General features: G+C 65.0%; 1 protein-coding gene across 1 annotated transcript in view; it reads left to right on the forward strand.

Moving 5' to 3' along the window:
- Positions 1-4,183: 4,183 nt before the first annotated feature.
- Positions 4,184-15,233, forward strand: part of FOXO6 (forkhead box O6) — a gene marked incomplete at both ends in the record, with an annotated part of 35,325 nt that continues 24,275 nt past the window's right edge. Inside the window, one exon of the mRNA XM_082329396.1 lies at positions 4,184-4,621. Within this exon, the coding sequence (XP_082185522.1) occupies positions 4,184-4,621 (438 nt within the window). The remainder of the gene's footprint in view (positions 4,622-15,233) is intronic.

Below are 15,233 nucleotides of genomic sequence, written 5' to 3' on the forward strand. Positions count from 1 at the left end.
GAGCAGCTCGCACGTGTGTGGCAGGACATACCAGAGCTCGTCTTCCTCGCTCCATCCCCATTGAGCTCCCATTTTCCCTTTCAGCCTCATTCTTCCCACCTTGGAGGTGCCGGGCACCTTACTGAAGCTGGCCACATCTGTGCAAGGCACCCCTTCCCTCCCTCTCCCGAAGCATGAGCTTCATGTGATAAACCAAGGTGTTGAGTGGCATCATCATCATCAAGAGCAAACTGGCTCCTGCCCCGGAGCCCGGAGGCCAGAGGAGCCCCCTTTCCCAGCCGGCTGGGAAAAGGGGAGGAGAGCACTGCATCCCCATGGGGAAACTGGCAGGGAAAGGCCAGAGCAGGGAGTTGCACCAGGCGATGGGGAGGATGTTGGAGACAGATGTGTGCCCGGAGCCCGCAGCCCCAGCCGTCACCCCCTTTGCTGCTGCTGCTGCTGCCCAACCGGTCTCTGCTCTGCTTGTCCCCCCCAGACCCGCCGCTCTGCTGCTCACGCCGGCCCCTGGAAAAACAGGGCTGGAGGAGCAAGTGAGAGATGTGGGAGGGTTTTGACTAATTAATAAAAATCTCTGAAATCCCAGCGCTTACCCTGCAGACCCCCCTGCTTTCCCAGGCGTGGCCATGCAGCGCCTGGCATCGGGGGGGGGCAGCTGGGAGCGGGGGCACCCGGGGTGGGAGGGAGAGGTGAGGCAGCTCGGTGTCCCCCAGCTCTGCTCCCGAGACTGCCTCTTACCGTAAGGTGATGGATGAGCAGCAAGGCCTGCTGCTTAACGGGGACGGTGGCAGCGTGCAGCTGGCTTAATAGAGATGCTCCTGCCTGGTGCCAGGCGGTTAAGTGATAATTAACCAGGTGCTGGGGAAGGTGATGCTGGAAGCCAGCCCTGCACCGCTGCTGCGGGGTGGAGGGCTGAGCCCTCACCTCTGTGCACCCCTGACATATGGGTGCCTTGGCTGGCACCCAGAAACGTGCTGCTCTGCACCCTCGGGGCCAAGCAAGGCAGCCAGGGATGAGACCCCGAGTAAGGCAGGGATGGGAGTACTGGGCAATTTTGGTTGCTTTTTAGGTGCAAGGAGCCACAAAGCCATTCAACACCTGCCTGTCACCTTCACCACGAGCAGCCACCCTTGTCTGCAAGGGTAAATACTGCTTTATGGGTGGGGAAACTGAGGCACCAGGCGAGCAAGACCAGCGTGTTTCTGCAGCATTAGGTATTGATAAAGCACCTGGCAGCGCGGGCAGGGAGGTCTGAGCGCCACTGCCCAAGGGGTGAGGTGGCTCCCGGCGACTGCGGCCGCTGCGGTGGAGGAGGACAAATGCCGCTGGAGAAATCGAGCAGCACCCATGGCAGCAGCACGGGAAGGGCTGTGCAGGCTGCGACCCTCCCGCTCGGCTCGGCACCAGGGAGCTGAGCCTGGGCTGGAAAAACAAGGCTGGAAAAGCGGGTGAGAAATGTGGGAGGGTTTTGACTAATAAAGGCAAGACAGGGAAGAAACATCGCTGGGCTCCAAGTGGGCAAAAGGCTGTGGAGAGAGGAGGGAACGATCCTGCCTCCAGGCCCTCAGGGGAGGGGAAGGAGACCGTGGGTGTAAGCTGTAGCAAGGGAAATTTGGGATGGATCCCAGGAGAAATGCTGCGGGGAGGAGGGAGGCACAGGGAGATGCGGAGGCCGGCTCCACCCTGGGGTCTGTAGGGTCGGGGGGGGGGGGTTGAGGTCAGGTCCATCCTAAGGGTGGTCCCACCTGGACCAGTTGAACCGGTAGATGTGGGGCTTGGCCAGCAGGTCGCCGGCTGCGTGGCGGGGGGGCAGGTGTGCAGCACCTCAGCCCCCGGCTGGGACGTGCCTCCAGGGACGGCCGGGGCACCTGCAGCCGCCGCGACCGCCCGCAGGTTGTGCGAAACAGAGCGCTTGTCGAGTCCCTCCCGTATATTGTATTATATTTATTGTATTATATTGTATTTATTATATTATATTTATTAGATTATATTTATTGGATTATATTATACTTATTATATTACTAGAGCTGTCAGGCCGAGCACTTCAAGGCTGGCACCGGCAGCTCCACAGTTGCTTGGGTAACCTCAGCCCGTCCCCTCGGCCAACGAGTGGGACTGCAGAAGGCACCGCAGGCGGCCGTGGCGCGAAAGGCACCGCTCCAGGCACAACCGGTGGCAGCGCGGGTGACAGAGGCCCAGAGCCACCCCGGGCGCGGGTGTCCGCGTCCCCGGGGCCCGCGAGGCGGGTGGGGGCGGCGGCGGGGTGGGCAGGCACCGGGCCCGGGGGGATGCGGGGGAGGGTGCCCGCGTGGGTGGTGGGTGGGGGACGCTGTCCCCAGCGGGTGCAGGGTGCGGGACGCGCGTGCGTGCACGCGGGCACGTTTGCACCCTCGTGGGTGCGAGGGGAGGTGGGGGTGCAGGGCAGCACCCCCGGTGCTGCGGGGCAGGAGGAACGGCGCCGGGCTGCCCGGAGCAGGGGGGGCTGCAGGCACCCGCCCCACCCCTGGGTCTGACCTCACACCCCCGCGGTGACATCATCGGGGAGCCACCGGCCCCGCGGGAAGCCCCGGGCTGCTGGGGCGGCGGGGCGCGGGCTCGGGGGCGGGGCTTGCACGGAGAGGGCGTGTCCTCCAGACAGGGGGCGGGGCTGTGCGCATTGGGGGCGTGGCCCGCTGGCGGGGGTCTCCCCCGGCGGCGCCGGCGGGGGCGTGGCCTCGGGGGGCGAGGGGGGCGTGGCCTGTAGTAAAGGGGCGTGTCCGCGGGCGGCGGCGGCGTTGCCCGGGGTGACGCGCGGATGCAGCCGGCACCCCTGACGTCACCCGCGGGGAGGGTCCGCTCCCCCCCAATCCCCCCCTCTCCCGCCGGCGCCGCGCCAATAGGCGGGCGGGGGGGGCGTGTCCGCCGGGCACCTCCCGCCAATGAGGAGGCGGTGGCGGCTTCGGGGCAACAATGGGGGGCGCCCGGGGCGCACGTGGGGCCGCCGCCGCCGCCGCCGGGGGTTCGCGTCCCGGGGCGGGGAGCGCGGGGCCGGGGCCGGGGCTTCTCCCTCCGCTCCGCTCCGCTCCGCTCCGCGCCGTCCCGCCCCGCCGCTGCCCCGCGCGGCGCCGGGGCACTCCCCTCCCCCGCCCTCCTCCCGCCCCTCCGGGCCCTCCCCCTGTGTCACGGCGGCGCCCGCATTCGGCGACGGGCACGGCGGAGGGAGAGAGGGAGGGAGGGAGCGAAGGACGGCAGGCAGGCACCGAGCGGCGGCCGCCCCAGCATGTGGCCCGCCCGCCCCGTGGCGGCAGCGCGGCGGCGGCGGCGGCGGCGGGCAGGTGCGCGGCCGCTGAAACGGAGCGGGGGGGCGTAGGGGCGGGAGCCGCCCGCCCCCCGCCGCCGCCGCCGCCGCCGCCCTCGCCCCGGCGCTGTCAGGTGCGTGCCGCCCGCCAGCATGGCTCCGCCGCGCCGCCGGACTTAGCGCCGGGCCGCCCGCCGCGGCCCCGAGCCGCCCCGGGGAGGGGGGGGGGAGGCTGCGCGCCCGCCCCCCCCATCCACCCCGCTTCTCCCCGCCCAGGTGCCCCCGCCGCCCGGCTCCGGAGTCCGCCGGTCCCCGGTCGAGGATGCCGCCCGCCGTCGGTCGCTCCGCTTCATCTGTTGCTGCCTGACCGCGCCGCCAGCCCGGTGCAGCCTCCGCCGATGGATGCGGCAGCCCCCGCGCCCTGCCCGCCCGCAGCCGCCCCGCTGCCTATTGTGCCGGGAACGACTCCGGAGCTCCGCGGCTGGTAAAAAAAAAAAAAAACAGCAAAAAAGCAAAAAAAAAAAAAAAAACCAAACAAACCAAAAACCAACCCCCCCCACCCCGTCTCGCCCGGGGCCGGAGAGGCGACCGATGAATATGCAGCGTCCCCCCCGGCTCGTCTCTCCCGTTAGCCTCCCGTTCCCCGGCGCGGAGCCGGGCAGAGCCGCCTCCTCCTAGAGCTCCGCCGGACTTCGGGCTGCACCCCGCCAGGACCCGGGCGCACCGAGCGGCTCCTCCTTCCCTTCTCCCCCTCCAGCCGAGCTTGGAGCCCTTCTTCGCACTCCTCTCCCTCTCCTGTTTTGGGTTTTTGTTTTTGTTTTTGGTTTTTTTTTATTTTATTTTTGGGTGGAAACCGACCGTAACTCCGGGGTGGGGGTTGTTGGGGGGGGGAGCGGCGGGGAGGGGACCATGGAAGAAAAGCTCCAGGCGCATCAGGTGGAGATCGACCCGGATTTCGAGCCGCAGAGCCGGCCCCGGTCCTGCACTTGGCCTCTCCCCCACCCCGACTTCGCGGCGGAGGAGGAGGATGGAGGCGCGGCGGGGGGACCCCCGGCGCTGGCGGCCGGCGGCGGGGAGGGAACCGAGAACGCGGCGGCCCCGGCGGAGCGCAGAGCCGCCGCCGCCGCCTCCCTGCCGCCCCCCGGGGCGGACGTCGGGCAGCTCCGCAAGGCCAAGACCTCCCGGAGGAACGCCTGGGGTAACCTCTCCTACGCCGACCTCATCACCAAAGCCATCGAGAGCTCGCCGGAGAAGCGCCTCACCCTCTCGCAGATCTACGACTGGATGGTGCGATACGTCCCCTACTTTAAGGATAAAGGAGACAGCAACAGCTCCGCCGGCTGGAAGGTACCTGACCCCCCCCGACCCGAACCCCAGCGCAACTTTCCCCCCTGCTCCCAAAGGCGAACCGGACTCTGGATGCTTCCCCTGGGGCAGCCGGTGCTTGCCCCCAGCTGTGGGGCTGGGGGGATCCCCGCTTTCCTCGTGGTTGGGGGGATAAGGGCACGGTCAAGTTTTGGGGAGAGCCGGTGTCTCGCGCCGTTGCGCCTTGGAGCCAGGGTGAGCTTGTCCCCGGTTCACCCGTCGGCCTCGGGCCGGGTTGCACGGCAGAGCCGTGCCGCCATCCTCCCCGGGGAGGTCAGGGCGAGGGGGATGGCAGCGGGGAGGGTGGTCGCGGCCGGCTCTCCCGCTGGCCTGCGAGCACCGAGGTACGGGGAATGACAGTCCCGCCGCCCCGGCTCTGCCTGTCCCTGTCTGTGGGCACCCCAGCCGTGCCAGGTCCCTGAGTGCCGGCGGCGTGCCTGGGAGGACACCTAAACAGGTGTCTCCGGGCTGGCTTTTACCTAGTTCTGGGTAAAAAAATGCACTTTTACCCAGTGCGTCTCCCCCATCTCAGCCCCTGCCCTCCCCGGGGCCGTGTCCCCTTCCCGGGGGGCCACGCAGGCGGCATTCGGCCCCCACGGCTCCACGCTGGCTTTCCCCAGCTCCGCTCCCAGCTGGCACCGTGGGCTTGTTAGAAATGCCAGGCACGGGCAGCAATCCCCCTCTCGCTCGGTGCCAGCTGGGGCTGCATCGCACCGGCCATCCCGGCACCGGGTGAGGGCATGGAGGGTGCCGGGTCCTGGGGGGTCACACCAGCCCCTGTCCCTCCGGCTGGCACTCGCCCGGCTCCACGCTGGGAAGGGGGAAGAGATCGCCCGTGTCCAGATGGTGTCAGTAAAAAGGAGACGGTTTCTCTTAAGCCCTCCCCTAAGCCCTGTCACCTCCAGTGTGATTAGTGTGTAACGAGGCTTCGGGGGGCTCTAATACCAGCCTGCGGTCTTGGCATGGCGTGCCCTGGCTCCGTCGGAGGTGGCCGGACCCGTCCTTCTTGGTTGCAAACAGGGCTCTTTTGGGGCAGGGAGGCCAGATTCTGTCTGTGGCACCTGCGGCCGGGCGGCGGGAGCTGGTGTTGCGTGGAGGCCGGGTGTCGTCTCTGCCTTGCCCCGCTCATGACGGGTGGGCAGGGGCAGGCGGTGTCCCCCCAGTGTGGAGATTCACCGGGGGAGGGTGTGGGGGGCTGCAGAGGCGGTGGGTGTGTGGGGGCCTCTCAAACCTTCGCCTGGGGCGAGACCCGCGTGGCCTTGGGCGCTCGCTGCGGGAGCAGGGTCTCCCCAAGGCTCGCGCCCGTTGGGGACAGTGGGGGGCATGCACTGATGGGGTCTGGGGACACGGCGGGGATGTTTGTTGGGGCTCCGGACCGGTGACCGGGAGGGCTGGGATGAGGAGCGAAGGGATTCCTGGGCAGCCGTGTGTGACGGGGGTGTGGGATGCTTGGGGACCGCCCTGGCCGGGTGTCCCCGAAGGGCAGCCCAGGGGAGCGAGGGCGAGGGGACGGAGCTGTGAGGAAGTTTGTGTGCCCAGCCACGGCCAGGCGGGAGTGGGGCTGGGGGATGCTCGTGTCCCCCGGTGCTGGCACGCGAGCCAAAGCCATCGAGCAAAGCCCTCCCCGGGTGGGATGGACCCCGGCCAGGGACAACGGGGCCAGCAACTGTCCTTGTCACGGGCGAGTGCTGGGGTTTGAGCCACCTGCAGCTTGCACGGGACGGAGGAGTGACCCGTGTCCTCTCTGGGCGTGCCAGGGCTCGCACAGGGGACAGTGGCAACGTGCGGGTGTGTCTGTGTGGGTGTGCAAGGTGGCACAGGCTTCCCGTCCCCCCTACGCCAGCACCGGCTTTGGCCCCTGGGCGAGGGCAGACTGTGACAGCGGCGTTGCCTGCCCGCATCTGTCCTGGCAGAGGCGACCCTCGAGGGCATCCTCCTGGCAAAGCAGGAGTGGCCTTTCCCTGCGTCAGCTGTCACCCGAGGGGTCCCTGATGTGTCCCAGAGGCACGGGAGGGCCAACACCTTCTCCCGGTGAAGCCTCCACCAGGGAGCGTGTGGGAGCATCACGGGTTGTTCAGCCCTGTCCCTTGCCCCCCACGCCCTTCCTGGTGTCCCTTGTCCCTTGCGGTAGGGATGGTGCCTGGCCTGTGTCCCTGTACCAGCATGGCCCAGGGTGCTACCAGTGGAGCCCCGTCACCCAGCATGGGGTTTGGTGGCTTTCTCGAGGGGCCTGCGTCCCCGGAGGCTTCGTGGTGTGCAATGTGCCGGGGGAGAGGGACAGGCTCAGGGTCCAGCTGCTGTTGGGCATGACGGGGCATTTGCAGGGGCTGCTGGCTCGGGTGGGCTCACCCTGGGATGGGATGCTCTCCACCTTCCTGGCCCATCTCCGGGTTGGAGCGGCTCTGCCGTGACTCTGCCTATCTTACCCTGGGCTGCGGGCAGACGGCTCCGCTGCCCGGGCTGCACCGCCACTGCCTGCTCCCTCCCGGCAGCCCCCCTTGCCCCCGCCTCGGCACTGTGGATTAAACCTCCCAGCCAGCCCAGCGCTTGGCCGGTCGCAGGGCAGATGGGAGCGCTGAGGGTAAAACGCCCTGCCTGCTCTGCCTGCACACCGGGCAGGGCAGGGTACCCTGGGGCCTGTCCTGATGCTGCAGGTGCCCGATCCCCAGCTGGGGCGGGCGGTGCGAGGGCTGGCAACGGCCCGGGGAGAGAAGCGGCGTGCAGAAACCCCCTTTGCTTGGCAGTCTCGTCGGACACCAGTGTGCCAGGGGTTAAACACCTTCCCCACAGCCCCGTGTCCATCCTGGCTGTCCCGTGCCCCCCCCTGGGTGCCCCCACGCGTCCCTCCCCGGGGCAGGCTGGCAGCTCCTGGTGCGGTGGGATCAGCCGGAGCGCTGGGCAGTCAATTTTGTAGTAACGAGCTGCTGGCAGCTTATTAAAGAGCCCCTGGAGATGCCACGTCCCTCCTGCCCCAGGCCTGGGAGAAGCATGGCGGATTTAAAGCGTTTCATTACCCAGCACAGCGGTGTCGGAGGGGGGCCTCGGGTAATGGGCTGCTCCTTTAATTAGCTCCTTCGCAGCCTCCCAGTGCTGGGGAAAGTGGGACAGCAGAGGACTGGGAGCCCGGCCGAGGGCAGGGCATCCCCACGGGGCACTGGCTGCGCTGCTGCTGGTCCGGCAGGACTTCTCCAACCCCCCTGCCCTGCTCCAGCACTGAGGGGGCTTTCCCAGCAGGACCCCTTCCCGCATCCAGCCGCCGTGGGGATGCCATGCTGTGCGATGTGTCCGTCGGGGATGTGTTTCCCCAGGCTGGTTAGTTATCTCTTGGAGGGGAAGGATGCAGGCACGGGGTGCATTTTCGGGTCAGGTCTCTCCTTCCCCGCCAAGCTGTGGATTGCATTACATGGTTTTATAGCAAGGTAAACTGAGGCACAGTATCTACATGCCTTGGCTGTGCTCAGCATCAGGACCAGGACCCAGCCCTGTCTAATGGGGATAGGGGGGATGCTCTGGCCGCTGCCCCCCAGGCTGTGCCTTCCCGGGGCTCCCCATGCTGCAGCGGGCTGGCCCGGCGCGTTGGGCTCGTGCACCGGGAGCTGCTGCTGCTTCCCGATGCAGGGCAGCAGGCGCCCGTTGACTGACAGTTCTGCTTAATTAGGGAGTTGTTATTTTATCAATTCCAAAGCGCTTGAAGTTTTCTGCTCCAGCTCACGCTTTCCACTTGTTAATGGGAAACCAACACCCTCCGTCAAAAAGGCAGCGGCACTGATGCATTTTAAAGGTTTCTGCTTGCTCCGGTTTGACATCCAAAATATAACAATCAAGCAATCAGCTGGTGGATGCCTGTTTGATGCAGCTCTGACAGCGCTGAAAACCTTAATTTCTCAGCCCTCCCCTACACCTCCTCCTCCTTTATATCCCTGGGTCGGTAGCGTGGCGGCTGCTGCCGGTGTGGGGGACTGGGGCTGCAGGGTCCTGCTGGGCCACGGGAGCCCTGCGTGCTTGGGGCAGGGGGCAGCCATGCAGAGACACCCCCCCCATCCACCCAAGTGCCACCTTCCCCTTGCAGGGTGGGATGGATACGAATTAGGGAGAAAAAGGTCTGGAAAGGGTATTTGGGTGGGAGCATGGTCTGAGTGCCCCGTGCTGCCTGGGGTCAGGGTGTACTTCACCTCCTCGCTGGGCATGGAGACCCCCGAGGGACGTCCCCACCTCTGTGCTAGCGAAGGGAGGCAGAGCCATGGCCTTGGCCCAGAGCACAACCCCACCGGGCACTGTATGGATGTGGCAAGAGCATCCTTCGGGGGAGCTGCTCCCGGCTCTGTGTGCGTTGTCGCTGATGCCACCCCCTGCCCGAGCCCCTGCCTTTCCCCTCCTGGATGGGGGCTAGTGCATCTGCCTGGGACGTTGCCCTGTGTGGCTGGAGAGGCTCAAAACCAGCGCCTGGGACTAGTGGGGATGACTTTCCCCTTGCAGAGGGCAGCTTGGGTGCTGGCGAGGGAGCCGATGGTGCCATGGGGGGGTGGCACAGCGGTGAAGGGGGGGGGTTATGGGGACGATGGGGTGACACGGCTCTGGGGGTGACACGGCTCCGGGGGCGCACAGCGGTCTCGCTCCCATTTGCACTGGGATTAGCAGCGTGCGTGCCACCCGCCCCGGGGGCTCGGTGGAGGGCACTGGGCTGAGCGCGGGGGCTGCCCGGTCAGGGCTGCCGTGGGGCGGTTTGGCCCAGCTCAGCTCACGTATCCCCATCCTCTCCATATATGGAGATTTTTCCAGCAGCACGGAGAGCCTGCTGCTCCCCGGAGAGCTGCCCGTGGCTGGGAGCAGAGGGGCTGGCAGAGCCCAGCCGGCCCGGGGGCCGAGCAGGGCTGGAAGGAGCTCCTTCACCTCAGGGAAGGGGTCTTCATCACCCACCCTCTGCTTCATCCCCCAAAGAGCCCCCGGGTAAGCCTCCCCAGCTCTCCGGTCCCCACAGGTGCAGTGGCCCCTGGGGTTCCCCCAATGCGAGGGGACCCCTCCACCCTTTCCTGCGGTACAGGTGGGGTCCCCCCGGGATGCTGGGCTGGGGTACCCGATCCTTCAGCATCCCGGGGCTGGAGCAGGGGACTCCTCGCCTGTCCCCAACTTCACACAGGGATGGGGGAGCCCGCTCGCTTTCCCCCGAGCTGCCGCGATGTGCTCTGGTGCCGCCGGTGGCACGGCTCCGAGGAATTCCCCGGGCTCCTCTCCTCCTTCCTGCCTCATTTTTCTCTCTCCTTTTGGAGGTTTTCATCTTCCTTCTAATTTTTTTCCCCCCCTTCTTCTGGAATCGCTTTTCATGCGGTGCTAACTGCTGAAGTAACACAAACCTGCTAAATGGTCCGGCTTTATGATAGCATAAAAATGATACTACAGCAGTGAGTGGGGCTTTATTAAACCCAAGGGAAAGGCTCCAAATGAACAGCTTGCTCTGCTCTTAGCTTCCCCACCGCACCCCTCCCCTTTATTTTTAATAACCGCTGGAATATAAACTACAGTTAAGATCCTGCGGACTAGAAGACTGCTTGCAGCCCGGTGTTATCTCTGTCCGTCCCCGTGCACGGGTCCCTGTGCACATCCCTCCCTCGCTTGCCCGGTGCTGTGATGGGAGGACCAGCATCCTGGGCTGGGAAACGAATTTCCTGGTGTTTGTACTTGAAAAGCCTTGCAAATATTTTGCAGGGATGCCATGCCCACAGTGGGTTGGCCAGGCGGGATGTGGGAGCGAGCTGGAGCTCCTTGGCCCGGCTTCCCATCCCGGTGGGATCCTCACTGGGATGCTGCTGGCAGCGGGAGGTCCCCTGGAGCAGGGTTGGACCCCTGCCACCACTGTGTCCTCGCAGAGGGAGCGTGCGGGAAGGGGATGAATCTCCCTTCCCCACTGACGCAGTGGGGTCCAGGCACAGTCGGACCCCCAGCCCCAGGCTGCCCCCTCCATCCCTGGGGTCCACCCCAAGCCGTGGTGTCCCCGTGCCCGTGGGGATGCTCTGGAGCTGGGTACGGGGTCTCCCCCTTGCCACCCCGCTGCACCCCGGCCCTGCCTGTGGGGAGGCAGCTGCCTTCCCCCCTGCCCTCCCGCACCCACCGGCGGTGGGCTCGCTTCTCCGCGATCGCATTACTTTTAATTAGCCCGACACTTCCCGTCGGCTCCTCTCTCCCGCTGAAGGTGCCTGATTAGTGCCGAGGTGAAAGGCACTTTGGGTTACGGAAGGACACGCGGAGAGGCTCGCCTGTCTGCCGCTGAAGCTCATTTTGGACAGCATCTGTTCATTATTATGTGGTGCCTTGGCCAGGCGCCAGCCAGGAGAACTGAAAGCCCCGGCACAAAGCTTGCTTTCACCCGCTGCAGGGAGGAGGAGGAGGAGGAGGCAGGCGGTGCTGGGAGGGGGTGCAGGGACCCCCAAAGCGGGCTGGTCCACTCCCTTCCCTCCCAGTGGGGATGCTCCAGCATCCTGGAGCACCCTGAGCTGTCGCTGGCTATGGTTCTGTCCATGGGGTGTCCAGCCCCCCCGGGACCGCTGCTGTCCTGTCGGGTGGGGGGCAGCAGCGGGGGGCTGCCCTAGAGGGGTGAGTGGCAGGATGGGGTGATGTTGGGATCCAGGATGGGGTGATGTTGGGATCCACGTGGCTGGTGCCTACTTTTTCAGGAGGGGCTCATCCTTGCCCTCCCCAGCACAGGGGCTGTGTGCTGTGCCGGGGCTCGGCAGCAGGGAGGCTCCCAGGCTTTGCTGGCCGCTGGCCCTCTGGGCGCGGGTGCCGGCGTTGATGGCACGTTGTACCCACCGAGGCAGGGACGCAGCAGTGATGCAGCCTGGCTCACTGCTCCCCTGGGGCCTGTGGGGCAGAGGAGGTTTCCCAAATAGCCCTGGGTGCTGGCAACGGGGGCACGTGGGGGGATGGATCTGCCACCTGGATACCCTGGCACGGGCAAACCCTTGCCTGCGCCTGCCCGCGGGGCTGGGCAGAACACGGGGAGCTGCAGGCAGCAATGCCGCCGGGCATCCGCTGCCTGTGCACGCACGTCTGAATTTGCACGTGTTCCCTCGCACGCCTGTGCGTGCACATTCGGGGCGCGGTGCGTGCACACGCGGTGCACGTGTGCTGGCTTTGCCACGTGCGCTCCCACGTGCACTCGCACCCACACGCTGCAGTCGGATGCGCGTGGGGTGTGCAAGGGCAGCGCGGGGAAGGACCCCTGAACGCTCCAGGGAACGTGGGCTGGTGGCAGCGTCCCCCTGTCTGTCCTTGGGGACCAGGGGGGACAACATGGCCTTGCTGTGGGGTGGTGGGTGCTGCAGGGGCTGGGTGCTTTTGAAGATGCGGCTGTGGCTTGGTGGGTGGGGGGGAGCCTGAGCTGGGGCGCTGAGCAGCCACCTTTGATTTGCTGGGAAGGGGAAAAAAAAAACCCCAAAACCCAAAACCCAAAAAACCAAAGAAAAAAAGCCAACCCCAAGAAAGAGAAGAAAGGCGAGGGTTGTTCGGAGCCGCCTGCCACCTGGCGCAGTGCCAGCCTGGGGACGCTCCGGAGCAGACATGCCAAGCTGTAATTGCAGACAGGCTCATTTCAAGAGACGAGACGGTTATTTTTAACTCGCGTTAAGGTAATGCACTGATCTCCTGCCTGCTGGTTCAAAAGTTCAACCCCCCCCCCCCCGCCCCAAACCCCCCTTTGCTCGCCCACCCTGTGCTGGTACCCCCCGGCCGGGCTCTGCGTGCCCACTGGAAGGCGCATCCCCGGCCCCACAGCCCCGCGGTCGGGCAGCCTGGCGCTGCCAGACACCCTCGCCCTCCCTGGGGCAGCCTTTGTGTCTCCCGGGGAGCCTGGCTCTTCTCCTGTGGGATTGGGAGGAGGCTGCGGCTGGGGCCAGCCCTGGGGTACAGAGGAGACGGGTGTTTGTGGGGCTGTGCCAGCTCCGTGCCCAGCCTTGGCGCTGCCGACGTCCCCGAGGGACGGTGTCAGGGATGGGTGCTGCGTGCCGAGGTGCCAGACCCTGCTTGGAGTCCACTGGGGAAGCCTTGCGATGCTGTGAGTGGTGGCACTGCTCTCTCTCTGCGGTCCCCAAGCACTTTCCAGTCACAGTCCCATGTGCCGGTGGCCGTGCCGCCCCAGGGGCTGCTGGCATCTCCTCCAGCAGCCAGGCTGGCCGGGACGGCAGGATGGTGCAGGGATGGTGGGATGCGGGTTTCCCCCTCCTTGGGCTTGCTGGGCATCCCTGCGGTGGAAGGCTAAGCCTCTGGGCCACCCATCTGGTTGGGCCGGCTGCTGAGCCTGATGCTCCTGGTGCCGCTTGTCGGTCCCCGCCGAGGACCGTGCAGCCACCTTGGCCCTGGCTGTTGCCAGCAGGAGAGCCCAAAAGCCAGGTGCAGGGTATTTCAACTTTTTTATTTCCTTAAGACAGACTGCAAAGTGCCAGGAGAGCCTGTCCCTGGGTGCCCTCTGCTCCTGGGGGAGCAGCTTTACTCCCCTTGGCTGGGGAGATGGGATGTCACCAGCCACGTGGGACCCAAGTGGTGCCAAGCCGGGGAGTGTGGGGATGAGCCTGGCACCTGTTCCCCGACCCTCTGCCCAAACCATCCAAAGCGAAAGCAGAGCAGAAACACTCCAAAACACATCAGGTTTGGACCTGTAACACCTGTAATTAATGCTTTGCTCCCCCAGTCAGCCTCCCCCAGGAGCTCAGCCACTTGGAGCTGCCAGGAACGAAGCCCCGGGGCGCTCCTGAGCAGGAGCAGCGTGTCCGTCCCCCTGTCCCCAAATGCCCTCTCGCCCTGGTTCGTGGCGTCAGCAGTTTGCCAGACAGCCGGGAACTCCCTGCATGGCTGAGACGTCTTTTGTCCTCGGCCGTCGCATGGCCGGGACTGCCAGCTGCAGGTGCTTCGCTGCTCCCTGTTCCCGCTGCCGTGGTTCGGCATTTCCCTCCCATTGGATGTGGCTGTTTTTGTCCGGAGCGCTGAGGGTTGGGGTTTGGGGGGGCCCGAGGGGAGCCGAGACCCGCTGGCCACATTTTGTGGCGTTCTGCCGCTCGCCCAGGCTTATTTCTGGCCCCCGAGGCAGCGCATCGTCTGCCGGAGCCGATAAATCGGGGGAATAGCCTGGCTGCGTTGGTGGTGAATTGTGGGGCCATTATCTGTAATGAGTTCAACAAGGATGGCACGGCGCGAGCCGCGGGGGGAACCTTACCGGGATTATTCCTGGTCTGTGACCCTGGCAAAGCAGGGGGCATCTCCTAGCCCAGTGGGGTGGCAGGCTCCCTGTGGGGGTTACGCGGCCATGTGCTTTGCTGCTCCACCTGCGCGGACCTGTGCGATGGGAAGGGCTGCCCGCCGTCCCCTCTGCACGCGGTGACGGGGAGCGGAGGGGGCCTGGGGGTCGTGTGGGTACCGTCGGCCACGTCCCGGCATCCACCGATGCTGGGAGCGAGTGCTGCATCAGTGTGCACTGATGTTTCGAGCATCCCTGGAGCCTGCCCAGGCTCTCGGATGTGTTTTGTAGCGCGGGGCTGGAAACGCCCGGTGCAACCCCTGGGGATGGGAGAGCTGGGGAGACCACGATGGGGACTATGCTTGGGACAGTGCTTGCTTGGGACCACGCTGGTGACCTCCTTTAGCAGCGGGTCCGCTGGCTCCTTCCCTCTGTGAGCGCAGGGCACCGGGACCCATCCTGTCCCGCTGCTGAGAGCCGATGGCTGCGGGGAGCGGGTTTAACCAGGATTAAGTAGGGCAAGTCCCCGGCTCTGCCACGCCGCGCTGCTGGGTTCAGGCAGCCAGGACGCCTGCCCTCACCTCCTGCCTGCAACTTGCCTGGCCGGCAGCCGGCCCTCGTGCCCTCCCTGCCCCAGGTGGAGGGCGCGTGCGGAGATGCAGGGAAGGAATTAACAAGATTGCGGAGCGACAGGCTCATAAATTTCATCTTTTTTTTTGAGACTGTCAAACCTATGCCTGTCCCAGGGATGTAAGACAGCATTTTATTGCTGCCTGCTTGATGGTTGTTCCCTTCTCCTCTGCGGCTGTGATTTATCTCTGCACTTTGCGCTGATTGGATTAGAAGTTTAAATGCTAAGGGTGCATAACAATATATTTTTCTTATTAATATTAAAAAATCATTATTGGATTTTTTATAGTTCTGTTTTGAATTGAATCCCCTTGCTTGATTTATTCTCTCTCCCAGAGTAGAATTTAATGCTAATAGGAACAATCATTGCTTTGTTTTGAATCTTTGACTGTTTGGAAAACTTTCCCTGCAAAGGGAAATTACAGCATTATTAAGAGTCCATTAAAAGAGGGTTTGCCCATTCCTGGCTATTACCTGCGAGCTGGAGAGAAAACAAGAAAGCAAAGACAAAGAGTCTCTTTTGCAGGGCTTTCTGCTTACACCCTTCCCTAGGTGTAACGCAATTATCGTGCCAATTATTATAAGCAGCTCTATTCTATCGCAGGTATTAATTGCAGGTCCCATCGGTTTGATTTCTTGCAGGACAGCGGGCGGTGAACGCGTGTGCGTGGCGGTGGAGCGCAACTCATCCACACTCACCTGCGCATGGGCGAAAAGCAGGGGCTTGGCTGCCTGCGACGG

Source organism: Platalea leucorodia (assembly GCF_965183815.1).
Source record: "Platalea leucorodia genome assembly, chromosome: 18".
Classification (NCBI taxonomy): Eukaryota; Metazoa; Chordata; class Aves; order Pelecaniformes; family Threskiornithidae; genus Platalea; species Platalea leucorodia.